Genomic DNA, 14044 nt, shown 5'->3' on the forward strand with positions numbered 1-14044 from the left:
CAATAAACTGGACTGCAGTGAGCTGGATGCCTATAAATAGGTACTCTTGAGTTTGGTGCTTGAGTGTCTACTGCCTTCTGAGTGTGATCTGCTCTAATCATAAACACATGGTAGACTATTCTAACAGTCTACAGTCCTCCCTGCCTGATGAATTGCATTTCCCATCAGTCCTCATCACGGCTGAGATAATGAGAGTTGCCATTCAGTAACATCTGCATGGTCAGAAGCTACTCCCCTATGCTTTTCCTCAGTGATGCCAACTCTTCCAAGACAGACCTCTCAGTAGGTGAAATGTGTCAACCTGTCCAAGATGGGCAACAGTTTCCCTTCCAAAAATCCTAGGTGCAATTCAGGCCCCTTCCACACAGCTGAATAAAATCCCTCATTATCTGCTTTGAACTGGAATATATGGTAGTGTGGACTCAGATATCCAAGTCAACACTGCCATATATTCCAGTTCAAAGCAGATATTGTGAGTTTTTCTGCCTTGATATTCTGGGTTATATGATTGTGTGGAAGGACCCTCAATGAAGTGCCAAGGAACTGTGATGTCTCCCATCCCAGAACAGTAAACAGGATTATTTCTGAGCTGACACTTGATATGTCCCTACCATCATCTTCCTGCTTTACACACAGTGGTCTAAATCAGGCATCATCAAACTGCGGCCCTCCAGCTGTTTGAGTCTCCAACTCCCAGAAGTCCTAACAAGCTTGTTCAGTTGTCAAGAATTCTGGGAGTCAAAGGCCTAAACAGCTGGAGGACCGCAGTTTGAGGGTACCTGGTCTTAATCCTATGGTAAGTCCTGACTAGAGATCCATTGAACCAGTGGGATTTATCAGTATGTTCACTCCTCACACTACAATTAAATGAGTTGGTCTAGAGTGGCATAGTAGTTTCAGCTTCACACTATGTCTCTGGACACTAAGGGTCCTTCCCCATCTACCAGGGAGAACCACTGAGTGACCTTGGGCAAGTCACACACCCTCAGCCCAGAAAATCCCGTGATAACATCATCATTTGTTGGGAAACAACCTGAAGACAACAACTCTATTTGGGATTAACCAACAGGATTCCTGCCTGGATGGAGAAGAAAAACGGCGTCATCCCGCACCCACTTCCCAAGGCTTCCTTTGCCTTGACCACTCCAGAGTTTTCAGTGGGTGCATGTATTATTGGTGCAGAGATCTGATTTAGGTCCCTTCCACACATCCATAAAACCCAGAATAGTAAGGTAATATCTGCTTTGAACTAGTTTATCTGAGTCTACACTGCCATATAATCCAGTTCAATGTGGATTTTCTACAGCAGTGTGGAAGGGGCCTAAGACTTTGGTTTAGAGATTTGGTTTATAAATTGGGGAGATCAGCAGAGAGTCCTGTCAGGGAAGCAGGGAGGAAAGAGGGGAGGAAGGAAGAAAGGTGTAGGGAGGGGAGGAGGAGGAAGGAAGATGGAGGGAGGGAGGGAAGGAAGTTAGAAGGGAGAGAAGGATGAAGGGAGGGAGAGAAGGAAGAAAGGGGAGTGAAGGAGGAAATGAAGGAAAAAGGGAGGAAAGGAGGAGGGAGGGCGGGGGTGAAGGAAGGGCAAGTAGGAAGGATGGGGAATTAAGGAAGGAAGTAGGCAGGAAAGGAATAAGGGAGGGAAGGGTCAAGGGAGGGAGAGAGAAGGAAGAAAGGAGGGAAGTGTGAAGGAAGGGAAAGAAAGAAGGGGAGGGAAGGAAAAAGAAAGAACTAAAAAGGAGAGGGTAAATGGAGGGAGGGAGGAAAGGAGAGGGATAAGGGAAGGAAGGGTAAAAGGAGTGAGAGAAGGAAGGGATGGAAGAAAGAAGGGGAAAGAGGAAAGGAAGGAACAGGGACTAAAAGGATACATGGAGGGAGGGAGGAAAGGGTAAAGGGAGAGAGGGAGGAAAGGGAGGAGGGAGAAAGAAAGGAGGAAAGGGTAAAGGAAGCGCGAGAAGAAAAGAAAAGAAGAAGGGAAGGAGGAAAGGAAGGAAGAAGGGAGGAAAGGGTAAATTGAGAGGGGGGAAAGGGGGAAGGAAGGAAGGAAACGGGAGGGGAAGGAGGGAGGAATGAACGAAAGGAGAGAGAGGGAAGGAAGGAAGGAAGAAGGGGGAAAGAGGAAAGGAAGGAACAAGGGAGGAAAGGGTAAATGGTGGGGGAGGAAAGGAGAGGGAGAAAGAAGGGAGGGAAGGGTAAAGGGAGTGAGAGAAGGAAAGGAAGGAAGAAGGAGGAAAGGAAGGAAGGAAGGAAGGAAGAAGGGAGGAAAAGGTAAATGAGGGGGGAAGGGAGGGAGGAAGGAAAGAATGAAAGGGGAGAGATGGAAAGAGGAAAGGAAGGGATCTGCCCTGTGATCTTCTGTGGAGCCTCTGCGCTTGCATTCCAGGAGGAAGGGGCCTTCTTTCTCCTTCGGGTGCCCAACTATTAGTAAGGAAGCCCTTGGGAGCCCCTCCTCCTCCAGTGCCCGAGATGCCCAGGCCCTTCTGAGCCTGGAGGGTCTCTCAGTGCTGCCCCCTCCTCCCCCCGCTCCCCTGTCTCCCATCCCTGCATGCAGGTGCCCCTTGGCGGAGTGAAGCGCCGCTCTCCCTCGGGCCCCCCACTTGGCCTCCCATTAAAGGCCTCCGCCCGTGGGATCCTGCCCCCACCCATCGCACCCCCTCCCCGCCTTCCTCCGACGTGGCCCAAGGGGGCTCGAGAAGCTCCGGGCGGGCGGGGGCGCCTCTTTTGTCTCCCTTTCGGACCCTTCCCGGCCGGGCCGCTCCAGAGGCACTCATCGGCCTCTTCAGATAATGAGCTTCCCCGAAGGCGGGCCGGCCTCCCTGGCTTTCAGGCTCTGCGGCGCACTAATTGCCCCCGAAGGGAGGGAGGGAAGAAGGTGGGAGAGGAGGCCTGCCTTTCAAACCCCACGAAAGAGGCCGCGGAGGGGAGGCTTCCTGCGTGGGAAGGAGAGGCTCCGACAGCCATTGCCGAGGAAACGACCCAGCCGTCGACCCACGCGGACAAATCCGAGGCCAGAGAGTGTGACTTGCCTCAGAGACCAATTTTTTTCATGACCTCCAACATGGAGCAAAGGGGGGTTGAGATCCGAAGTGGAAGAAGCCGTGACCCATAGCTTCGGCTTGGGGAAACGACCCAAAGAGGGGTAGAAAGGTATTTTAGATAGGCGCTAAGGCAACAATCCTTCACCCAAAGGCTTGCCAAGATCCCCTTCGCTTGGAATTGGGTTGGTGGGAGAGACCTTTCGATGGAGTTGTTGGTTGGTTGGGTTGAATGTCCCAGTTCGGACCAAATGGTGGAAGCCTCTGGGCTGCCAGCAGATACTTTTGCACTTGGAGGGAACTTACTTTCTTAGCTTACCATCTTCTCCAAACGGAATTGTTCTGAGTGCCAAACAGAAAGTCGTTCCCAGTTTGGGGCAGGTGAAAGAAATCCCGCATGGTTGCTATAGGGACTCAACCCAGAGTATCCCAGGAGCACAAAACCGCATTAAACTGGATTAGCTGAGTCTACACTCCCCTATAATGCAGTTCAATGTAGTTAACCTGCATTCTGAAACTGCCGTGTAGACCCAGCCTAGGATTCACGCATCACTGATACGATTTATACACCTTTAGTAAATGCAATCATTCATAAATTTATTGATTGATTGATACGCCTTTCTTCTGCCAACCTAGCAGTTCGAAAACATGCAAATGTGAGTGGATCAATAGGGAAGGCAACGGTGCTCCTTGCAGTCATGCCGACCACATGACCTTCGAGGTGTCTACGGACAACGCGGCTCTTCGGCTTAGACATGGAGATGAGCACCAACCCCGCAGAGTCGGACACGACTGGGCTTAATGTCAGGGGAAAACGTTTACCTTATACACCTTTAGTCGGGCTACAGACAGGGGCGGCTCAACCATTATGCAAAGTATAGCAGTATAGGGGTGGGGGTGGGGGGCGTCAAAAATACTGTTTGCTTACCGTTGAAAATTACCTAGGGCCGCCTCTGGCTACAGACCATCACGAACTTGATGAATGGATTTTAATTTCTGTCAACACACACCCTTCAATTATTATTATTATTTGTTTAACACATTTCCTCCTTTCAGAAATAATAATAATAATAATAATAATAATAATAATAATAATAATTTTATTTAATTAATATTTAATTAAATTATTATTATTATTACCCCGCATTTCTTCAATTGTACACCAGCACGCCTCATCTCTAGAGATATTTACCTAGTGAAGAGGGAGTCTTAGAATGGAAGAAATACAATCTTTTTTCTAGGCAACTGAGGGCTCTTCCAAGCAGCCCTATATCCCACAATACCAAGGCAGAAAACCCCACAATATCAGCTTTGATCTGGATTATCTGAGAGCCCTTCCACACAGCCCTATATCCTAGAATATCAAGGCAGAAAATCCCACAATATCAGCTTTGAACTGGGTTATCTGAGTCCACACTGCCATATATCCCAGTTCAAAGCAGAAAATGTGGTATTTTATTCAGTTTTGTAGAAGGGGCTTGAGTATGATTCCTGCCCTTTCAGACCCAAAGGATGAGCGGTGAAAGGAGGCTCCTGAGATAAATCATATAAGTCGCCTGTCGCCCTATTTAAAGTTAATTAAATTCAAATTAAATGCAGTCAAATTCATGAACAAGAAAGTAAACAATCCAAAGATAGCAAGAAAATGGACGGACGGAAGATGGAGAGGAGAAAAGGAGCTTTTCCTATATTACTCTAAAATATGTGGGTTGTACAGGAATCCTATACCAATCTCTTTGAGCCTCATTTAAGAGAGGTAAGCGAGATATTATTATTATTATTATTATTATTATTATTATTATTATTATTAATTATTATTATTATGTAATAAAAGCTGGAAAAAAACGTTCTGTTACTGGTTTGAAAGTGTTATTTCCTGTTTAATTGTGCCGTGCTTACTTTGAAAGTAGTTGTTAGACTCTAGAAACTTGGTTTTTGTGGCTACCACAAACTAGGTTGATTTGGTTGAGACTGGATGAGATATTCATTGAGAAACTATAGCAAAATGTTGCGGCAGGATGTCCCCAAAAAGTTTATTGAACTTTTCCCGTGTTTTTATGATAGATCCGATTAGAAAATGACATTTATAATCCAGGAACAAAAAAAGTGTTACATAGTGTAATTGGTGGCGACTCAGAAGGAAATCCCAGCAGCTTCAATAGAAAGAGCTTCTGTTTAAATACAAAGAGGATTTTCTGAATTCAAGGAAATTTACCACTTCAATCACACTAGAGGAAAAAAAATCCACTTACAATTCAGTTTCTGCCTTCTGCAGAATTCTTGGATTTGTAGTTTAGGGAGGCGGTTAAAGGCTCCTCCCTAAACTACAAAGCCCAGAATTCTGCAGGAGGCAAAAACCGGATTTAAAGTGGATTAATTCTCTAGTGTGATGAGGCCCTTATTTCACACAAAACCTGTTGCTTCGAAGGTTAATTTAGAACAGTGCTTTTTACACGCCCGCTGGCAAAATTACTTGTTTTCTACAAACTGTAATGTTTGTTTGTGGAATTAACATAACTAAAAAACCACTGGACAAATTGCTGCCAAATTTGGCCACAGGACACCTACTAACCCAAGGAGTGACCATTACTACAAAAATTGATTTTGTTATTTGGGAGTTGTAATTGCTGGGATTGATAGTTCACCTACAACCAAAGAGCATTCTAAACTCCACCAACGATAGAATCGGGCCAAACTTATTACACAGAACTCCCACGAGCAACAGAAAACACTAGAAGGGTTTGGTGGGCATTGATCTTGAGTTTTGTAGTTCACCTACATCCAGAGAGCACTGTGGACTCAAACAATGATGGATCTGGACCAAACCTGGCACGAATATTCCATATACCCAAATATGAACACAGAACGAGTTTGGGGAAAATAGACCTTGACATTTGGGAGTTGTAGTTGCTGGGATTTATAGTTCACCTACAATCAGAGAGTATTCTGAACCCCACGAACGACCGAATTGGGGTAAACTTCCCACACAGAACCCCCATGACCAACAGAAAATACTTAAGGCCATCCAGTCCAACTTCCTTCACCAGAGCAAGAAAACATAATCAAAGCCCTCCTGACAAAGAGCCACCCAGTCATAAATATAGATACTAGCTGGACCCGCCAGGCATTGCTGTGGCCAACCTTCCCACCCTCTTTCTCTCCTTCTTTCTTTTCTTTCTTCCCTTCCTCCTTCCTCCCTTTTCCACCTCTGCCTCTTTCTGTCCTTCAAATCCCTTTTTCTTTCTCTCCTTTCTTCCTTCTCTACCAGCACTTTTATTTTCCAGATCACCACACTGTTTATTTTCCAGATCACCACACTGGACCACAGCAACTCGTGGCAGGGGACGGCTATATATATATATGTATAGGTAGAGGTGGAAAGAGGTAGAGGTGGAAAAGGGAGGAAGGGAAGAAAGAAGGGAAAGAAAGAAGGAGAGAAAGAGGGACGGCTATATACATGTCAGCAGCAAGGTGAAGTGTTTACAGTGGGCGCTGCAGGAATGGATTCAGCTTGACTTCTTGCTGGCGCATTGTGTGTGTGTATATATATATATATCCAATATCCAATATCCGATATACATACATACATACGTATGTGTGTGTGTGTGTGTATCCAATGCACCAGAAAGAAGTCAAGCTGAATCCATTTCTGCAGCGCCCACTGTAAACACTTCACCTTGCTGCTGGCAGATTTATTTAAATGGGTGGCCTTCAGAAACCTTGTTGCCAATTTTTCGTGGCCCCCAACACTGAGCTTAAAGGGGTCAGGACCCACGTTTCGAGAAAACAAGTAATTTTGCCGGCTTTTTCTTCTCCAAGGCCCCTTCCACACCGCTGAATAAAACCCCACATTGTCTGCTTTGAACTGGAATATATGGCAGTGTGGACTCAAATAACCCAGCTCAAAGCAGATATTGTGGGAATTTCTGCCTTCTGGGTTCTATGGCTGTGTGGAAGGGCCCTAAATGCAGACGTGGAACACAACCTGGCCTTAACCTGATGCCGGTGGAGCAAGTTAATGGAGAACCACCGAGTCCTGTATCAGCTCCAATCTGCAAAACACGGAGCTTTTTCCTGAGACCCCTACTTTGAACGTCTGCAAACTAATCCTCTTTCAGTGGGCAGGATCCTAAGTTGAAAACTCCAATGGGATTTTTCACTGGCGCTGTTCTCCTATAAATCAACTGGACTTTTTTTTTTAAAAAAAAAGCACTTTCCTTTGGCTGGATCATGTCCTTTCATGAGCCCCCAGTGCGCAGTGGTTTAAACCCTTGTGCAGGACTGATGACCGACAGGTCGGAGGTTCGAATCCGGAGAGAGCGGGTTGAGCTTCCTCTGTCAGCTCCAGCTCCCTGTGCGGGGACATGAGAGAAGCCTCCCACAAGGATGGTAAAGCATCAAGAAGTCTCCCACAAGGATGGTAAAAGATCAAAAACACGCGGGCGTTCCCTGGGCAACGTCCTTGCAGACGGCCAATTCTCTCACACCAGAAGCGACTTGCAGTTTATCAAGTCGCTCCTGACACGACAAAAAATGTCCTTTCAGATCAAAACTTGGTACATACCTTTTACTGTCGTAGAGACCAGTTATTTTATTTAAAGGGGACTGGCTTTCCCAATCCAGAGAAATTGAGGTGAAAAAACCCAACGTTTCCAAATGTACCGTGAGGGTAGGTGATCAGATGCACTTATTTCCAAAAATAAATTTCTTGGGGAGCCTTTGCTGCCTTCACCCCTGATCCATGTTGCTCTAGGCAAGAAAATAATAGCCCTCAAGATGGGAAATGGAGAGATGAACAGGCAGCGTTTGTGGAAGTTTGGGAGGAAATCCCATTCACTGACTCCCCCTCTCTCCCTCTTCGCCTGTCCTGCCTCCATCTTTGGATGCTTAGACTGATACTCTTAGGGTCACAACCTTCCTTACATTTTCCAGCCCCCTTTCTGGAATTTCACTTTCTTTTGTTCTTGGGACTCAATAGGATTTACTTTTGAGTTGCCAGAAGCCTCGGGTTTGTTCTGTCGAGGCAGACTCCAGGAAGAAGTTCTCCTTCTGAGCCTCGAGCTGGAGGGAGCTCTGCAAGAACTTCACCCAGATCTCACCCAGAATATTAAACATCCCCTTTAGTGTTTAGACCTCATCACCTCTGAGGATGCTTGCCATAGATGCAGGCGAAGCGTCGGGAGAAAATGCTTCTAGAACATGGTAATATAGCCCGAAAAACCTGCAACCACCCAGGGATTCTGGCCATGAAAGCCTTCGACAATACATCCCCTTTAGGATTTGCAGCTCAGACCATCAAAAGGGAGGAGAGATCGCTTGGAAGCGTTCCTGACCCCCAAATCTGAGCAGAGCGGGGTGAGCTCCTGTCTGTCAGCTCCAGCCTCACATAGGACGGTAAAACATCCATTCCTTGGGCAACGTCCTTGTAGACGGCCAATTGCCGGCCTCTTCCCTCTCTAACAGAGGGAATTCTGTTTGCTGCCTTTATCTCGGTTCCTGGGCTCTCCTTTGAAGTCCCAACTTCCCCTTGATTTGCATGAATCCCACAGACATCATTGACTTGAAGTGGTCGCCATCCGATGTGGTTATCCAGGCTTTATTTTATTCAATTGGTTTCCAATCCAGGCTTTTGGAAAGTGACCCACGAATCGCGAAAAAAGCTTCGCTCGATCTCAAAACAAAACGGGAACGGCGATACCAAGAATGGCGTGACTTCTTCTGACCAACTGATCCACACAATCGATAGTGAAGCCCAGCCTTAGGCACAACGCATTAGGAAGGGGCGACCTGTTGTGTTCTCTCTCTCTCTTTTTTTTGAAACAACAAGCAATCAATAACTGAAAACGAAGAGAACACCAACCCCAAAGACACCGAAGGACGAGTCCTGTGTTGACAAAAGCCAAATCCAAGGATGCCCGTCGAGTTCAAAGAAGTGAGCCCTCCACCTTTCCTATTTTTCTATGATGGCATACAACTTTTATTTCTGCTGATGGGGGGATACCGGGACCATTTTTGGCAAATATACCCAGAAACAGGGCAATTTTTCCCTCCCCTCCGGTTCAATGGGCAGAAGCAGCCTACGCTGTCTATTGCCCAGCCAACTTTCCATTTATTCCTCTAGTTGTTTAAGAGCTCGCCCAGGAATAACACTTCTTTTCAAAACAAACATGGACGTTACATTGACACGAGTGGTCCCCCCTCTCCAAGAAGGCTCCTTCAGAAAGCATCCCTTGAAAAGGGGAGCTGGTCAGAAGTTCCTGAGGCCTTGGGAACCTTTCATGAGGAGTCAGTCCCCCCCCCCTTTTTTTTGCAGGTAATAAGGTAATATTAGATGTGGAGCAAGACTGAGTCCATCTCTCCAGTTTCCCTTTCATTTGACTGTGATCATTGGCCAGTTCCTCTAAGATGTTGCAGATATATAAGCAGGAACAAACAAAAAAATCAAATTTTGTTACATAGTGTCATTTACAAAAAGGAAGGCGGGGGAGATGCAGTAGAAGCAAAGTTGCATGATTGGCATCCTTCCAATGTTATGAGGATGTTTTGATGGAAGGAATATATATACATATATATACACACACACACACACACACCTCTAACATTACAGTGTCCACTTGGGGATGTATACACGCACGCACACACATATACACATAAATTGGAGATATCCCCAAATAATATTTTTCTCTTTTCTCCTTCCATCAAAACACCCTTATAGCATTAGGAGAAGACATATATCCATATATCTATGGATGGAAGGAGGATACACACACACACACACACACATGATGGAAGGAGTGTGTGTGTATGTGTGTGTATATATATATATATATACATATAATTACGTGTCCATTTGGATATATATATATATATACATATCCAAATAATATTTTGTCTCTCTTCCCCTTCCATCAAAACATTCTTATACCATTAGGAGTGTGTGTGTGTGTATATATATATAAAAATTATGGTGTCCATTTGGATGTGTATGTATACACACACACACACACATATATATATGGAAGGAAGGAAGGAGTGTGTGTGTGTGTGTGTATATATATATATATAAATTGACACCGCAATTTTATATCCTCTTTCCATTATCTATCTATCTATATATATATATCCTAATACTATAAGGATTTTTTGATGGAAGGGGAAGAGAGAAAAATATTATTTGGAGAATATATATATATATGTGTGTGTGTGTGTGTATACATATCCAAATTGACACCATAATTTTTATATATATATATATATATATATATATATACACACACATATACATGTGTGTATACATATACACACATGTATATGTAAACATATACATACATATACACACACACAAATAATATTTTTCTCTTCCCCTTCCCTCAAAACATCCTTATAGCATTAGATGGATGCCAATCATGCAATTTTGCCTCTACCGCATCTCCCCCTCCTTCCTTCGTGTAAATTACACTATGTAACAAAATTTGATTTTTTTTTTTTGTTGTTCATTCCTGGTTTGAAAATGTGACTTCCTGTTTAATTTTGCAGCGTTTACTTTGAAAGCTGTTGGTCTACTCCTGCCACAAATTCTGTTGAACTGGTTGAAACTCTCATTGAAAAACTCGAGCAAAATATGCTGCGGGATGTCCAGCAGCACTCCTCAGAAACTCTCATCTATTCTCCTCAAAAATAATCTTCAGGAACAACCAGTTACCTTTCACATTTTAAGCATGGACTTTGTTGTGGGGGAATCCAGTTAGTGTCTGACCAGTTAATAAATCCCTAGCATTTCCTGGGGTTCCTGGCTCAAAGAGGAAAGCAACCCAGCACCCCCCAGGCTGACAGAAAGTTAGGACACAACAGATACTGAAAGCGGCTTGGGTGGGACAGCACACAGCTTAATAAACTTTCCCCTAGTTTTTAGAACAGAACCAATTAGGAAATGGCATTTATAACCCAGGAACAAAAAAAAGAGTGATACATAGTGTAATTGGGGATACATGTTGCCCATTGACCCACCCCGGAGTTGCAACTCAGCTGGCTCTGTCTCCAACAAGGATGAGGTTGCACTTGAGAGACTGACTCCCTCACGAGTATTATTAGTATATTTGTAGCTCTGGCTCCAGAAGTGAAGCCCGCACAAACCAATCTGCGAGTTTCTGTCCCGAGTCAGGCGTGGAGAGGTTGCCTTTCCCCTCCGGCTCCTTCCTTTTCGCTTCTTTCCTGAGCAGAAGGCAACCTCCCGTTGGAGCGTCTCCCCTTCGCGCCTCCAACTTGGGCTCGGCGCTTGGAAGCGGCCAAAAAGGGAGGCTCCGAAAGCGGCGTCAAGGGTCCAGTTTGGGGGCAGAAGGAGCAGAAGAAGGGGTTTGGGGGAGACAGAAGGAGCCGCGGGGAAACACTTGGAGGGGAGGCGAGGGAGGGGGAAATCGCTTCCTCCTCCTAAAACTCCGAGGGGCCTGCTGGTGCTTGTTGTTACCAAGTCCGGCCATAGAGCAAGCTGGCGTTGACCATGCCCCCGTTGTAGTCGGCGGAGGCGGCGGCGGCGTCCATCTGGGCTAGGGCTCCTACTTGGCTGTGGAGGGAAGGCGGGCTCGGGGCCAGCTCCTCCAAGTCCGGCCCTTGGCCCATGCCCGTCCCTGCCGCCGCCGAGGGGTGCGAGTGCTGCTGCTGCTGTTGCCCAGAACTGTTGCCTCCTCCTCCTCCTCCTGCTCCCCCTCCTCCGGCCCCGCTGCTCTGCCCTGCACCGCCGCTCCCGTTGGCGCCGTGCGGACAGGGCTTGCCGTCCTTGACCAAGACGGGCACGGCCACGCGGCGCGGGGATTGGGGCGCCTGCTGCTGCGTCGACGGCGCCTGTTGCTGCTGCTGATTCTGCTGCTGATTCTGCTGCGGACACAGGGCCGGCCCCTCCGTTTGCGGCTGCTGCTGCTGTTGCTGGAGCTGCTGGGCCGCCTTGTCCTTGGCCTGGCGCTTCATCTTGTAGCGGTGGTTTTGGAACCAGATCTTGACCTGGGTGGGCGTGAGGTGGATGAGGCTGGCCAGGTGCTCCCGCTCCGGCGCCGAGAGGTACTTCTGCTGCTTGAAGCGCCGCTCCAGCTCGTAGACCTGCGCCTGCGAGAACAGCACCCGGCGCTTCCGGCGCGGCGCCGCGTGGAGGCCCGGGCCCAGGCACTTGGCCGCCTCCGCCATGCCCGACAGGGCGCCCATGCCAGACATGTTCATGCCCCCCGAAGGGCCCATCAGCCTGGAAACTGGGGCAAAGGGGACGGGGAGGAGGAGGAGGAGGGAACAGGCCACACGTCAGGGAAGGACTCAGAGAGGCAAGCATCGGGGGCAAGGGTTGGGGGGGGGGGGGACAAGGAGGTACATCATCATCACCACCCTCACCATCATCCTCACCACCACCTTCATCATCACCACCACCATCACTATCCTCACCACAGCCATCGTTATCACCACCACCACCACTGCAGCCATCATCATGGGACGAGGATTTGGGAGGGGGAAGCAATTATCACCTTCACCACCACCATCATCCCCACCACCACCGCCATCATCAACATCACTATCAACACCTGCATCTCCACCACCACCATCATAACCATTACCATCATGACCATCCCCACCACCACTCTCATCTCATCACCACCTTCATCACTACGGCCACCACCACCATAATCACCATCACTATCAACACTTGCATCACCACCACCAACATCACCATTATCATCATTACAATCCCCACCACCACTCTCATCCCATCACCACCTTCATCATCACGGCCACCACCACCATCATCACCATCACTATCAACACCTGCATCATCACCATTATCATCATTACCATTCCCACCACCACTCTCATCTCATCACCACCTTCATCTTCACGGCCACCACCACCATCACCACAATCATCACCACCACCACCACAATCATGACCATCCCCACCGCCACTCTCCTCTCATAACCACCTTCATCACCATGGCCACCACCACCACCATCATCACCATCAATATCAACACCTGCATCACCACCACCATCACCATCATGACCATCATCACCATCACTATGAACACCTTCATCATCGCCACCACCATCACCACAATCATCACTATCACTATCATGACCATCACCTTTATCGGCACCACCACCACCATCAACACCTTCATCATCACCATCTCCACCAACACCACCACCTCCGTCATCATCATCATCATCATTTATGCCCCTATCATCACCACCACGACTATCTGTGAAAGGCTGTGTCAGCAGTTGCCCCCCCCCCCCCCCAACCCCTCTTCCCGGGCGCTTCTCCAAACTCCGCGTTTCTCCCGCGAAGGGAAGGAGCCCCGACGGAGCGCCCCTGGGCCCCGCACACCCCGCGCCCCTAGCCCCGCACTTACTGGTGGGGTAGCGTGGGTCGGCGTTGGCCCCGTACCACCCGGAGGCGGCCCCGCTGCCGCGCACGCTGTCCGGGTAGGGCGCCAGTTCGGCCACGTTGCCCAGCCCGCCGTTGCAGTATCCGGCCACCGAGCTGTGGGCGAACTGGGAGACCCCAGCGTGGGCCATGGGGTGGTAGGCGGCGGCAGCGGGGTTGTGCGCGGCGGCCATGGGGTGCTGGTGCTGGTGCTGCTGCGGTTGCGGGGGGACGGGAGGCGGGGGCTGCCGGTAGGACGAGGAGGCCAGGGGCCCGCCCAGGCCGCCCTCCATGGCGCCGAACTTCTTGTAGCTCTCCTCCATGGGGCTCAGGATGTCGGAGACGGAGAAGGGCGTCGTGTGCTTGGGGCTGAGCGACATGGCGCGCCGGGCGGGCGGGCCCTGGGCTCCCTCCGCACTCGCTCCACGCGGAAAGGGGCACCGGCGGGAAACCAGGAGGAGGAGGAAGAGGAGGAGGAGGAGGAAGAGGCGGAGGCGCGCCAGCCCTCCCTCCGCTCCCTCTCTCTTTCTCTCTTTCTCTCTCTCTCTTTGAGTCCGGCAGCGCCAGGTTTGCGCCAGACCCCGGCGTTGGGCGGAGCTACCACAAATGCC

General features: G+C 48.5%; 1 protein-coding gene across 1 annotated transcript; it reads right to left on the reverse strand.

Annotated features, from left to right (window-relative positions):
* Positions 1 to 11492: 11492 nt before the first annotated feature.
* On the reverse strand, positions 11493 to 13813 carry NKX2-4 (NK2 homeobox 4). Its single transcript, XM_067467052.1, has 4 exons — positions 13420 to 13813; positions 11919 to 12268; positions 11783 to 11849; positions 11493 to 11719 (listed from the first exon to the last, which is right to left on the reverse strand). Exons 1-4 carry the CDS (start codon positions 13811 to 13813, stop codon positions 11493 to 11495), a joined length of 1038 nt encoding a protein of 345 aa, XP_067323153.1.
* Between the last annotated feature and the right edge of the window lie 231 nt (positions 13814 to 14044).

Source organism: Anolis sagrei, chromosome 4 (genome assembly GCF_037176765.1).
Source record: "Anolis sagrei isolate rAnoSag1 chromosome 4, rAnoSag1.mat, whole genome shotgun sequence".
Taxonomy (NCBI): Eukaryota; Metazoa; Chordata; class Lepidosauria; order Squamata; family Dactyloidae; genus Anolis; species Anolis sagrei.

Bases quoted from the DNA above. Each gene is read 5' to 3' on its own strand.
- NKX2-4 (XM_067467052.1), bottom strand. From the start codon at position 13,813: ATGTCGCTCAGCCCCAAGCACACGACGCCCTTCTCCGTCTCCGACATC. The intron at 12,269-13,419 runs GTAAGTGCGGGG...CCTTTGCCCCAG, and splicing joins CGACCCACGCTACCCCACCA to TTTCCAGGCTGATGGGCCCT. The intron at 11,850-11,918 runs GCCCTGTGTCCG...ACGCAGCAGCAG, and splicing joins AGCCGCAAACGGAGGGGCCG to GCGCCCCAATCCCCGCGCCG.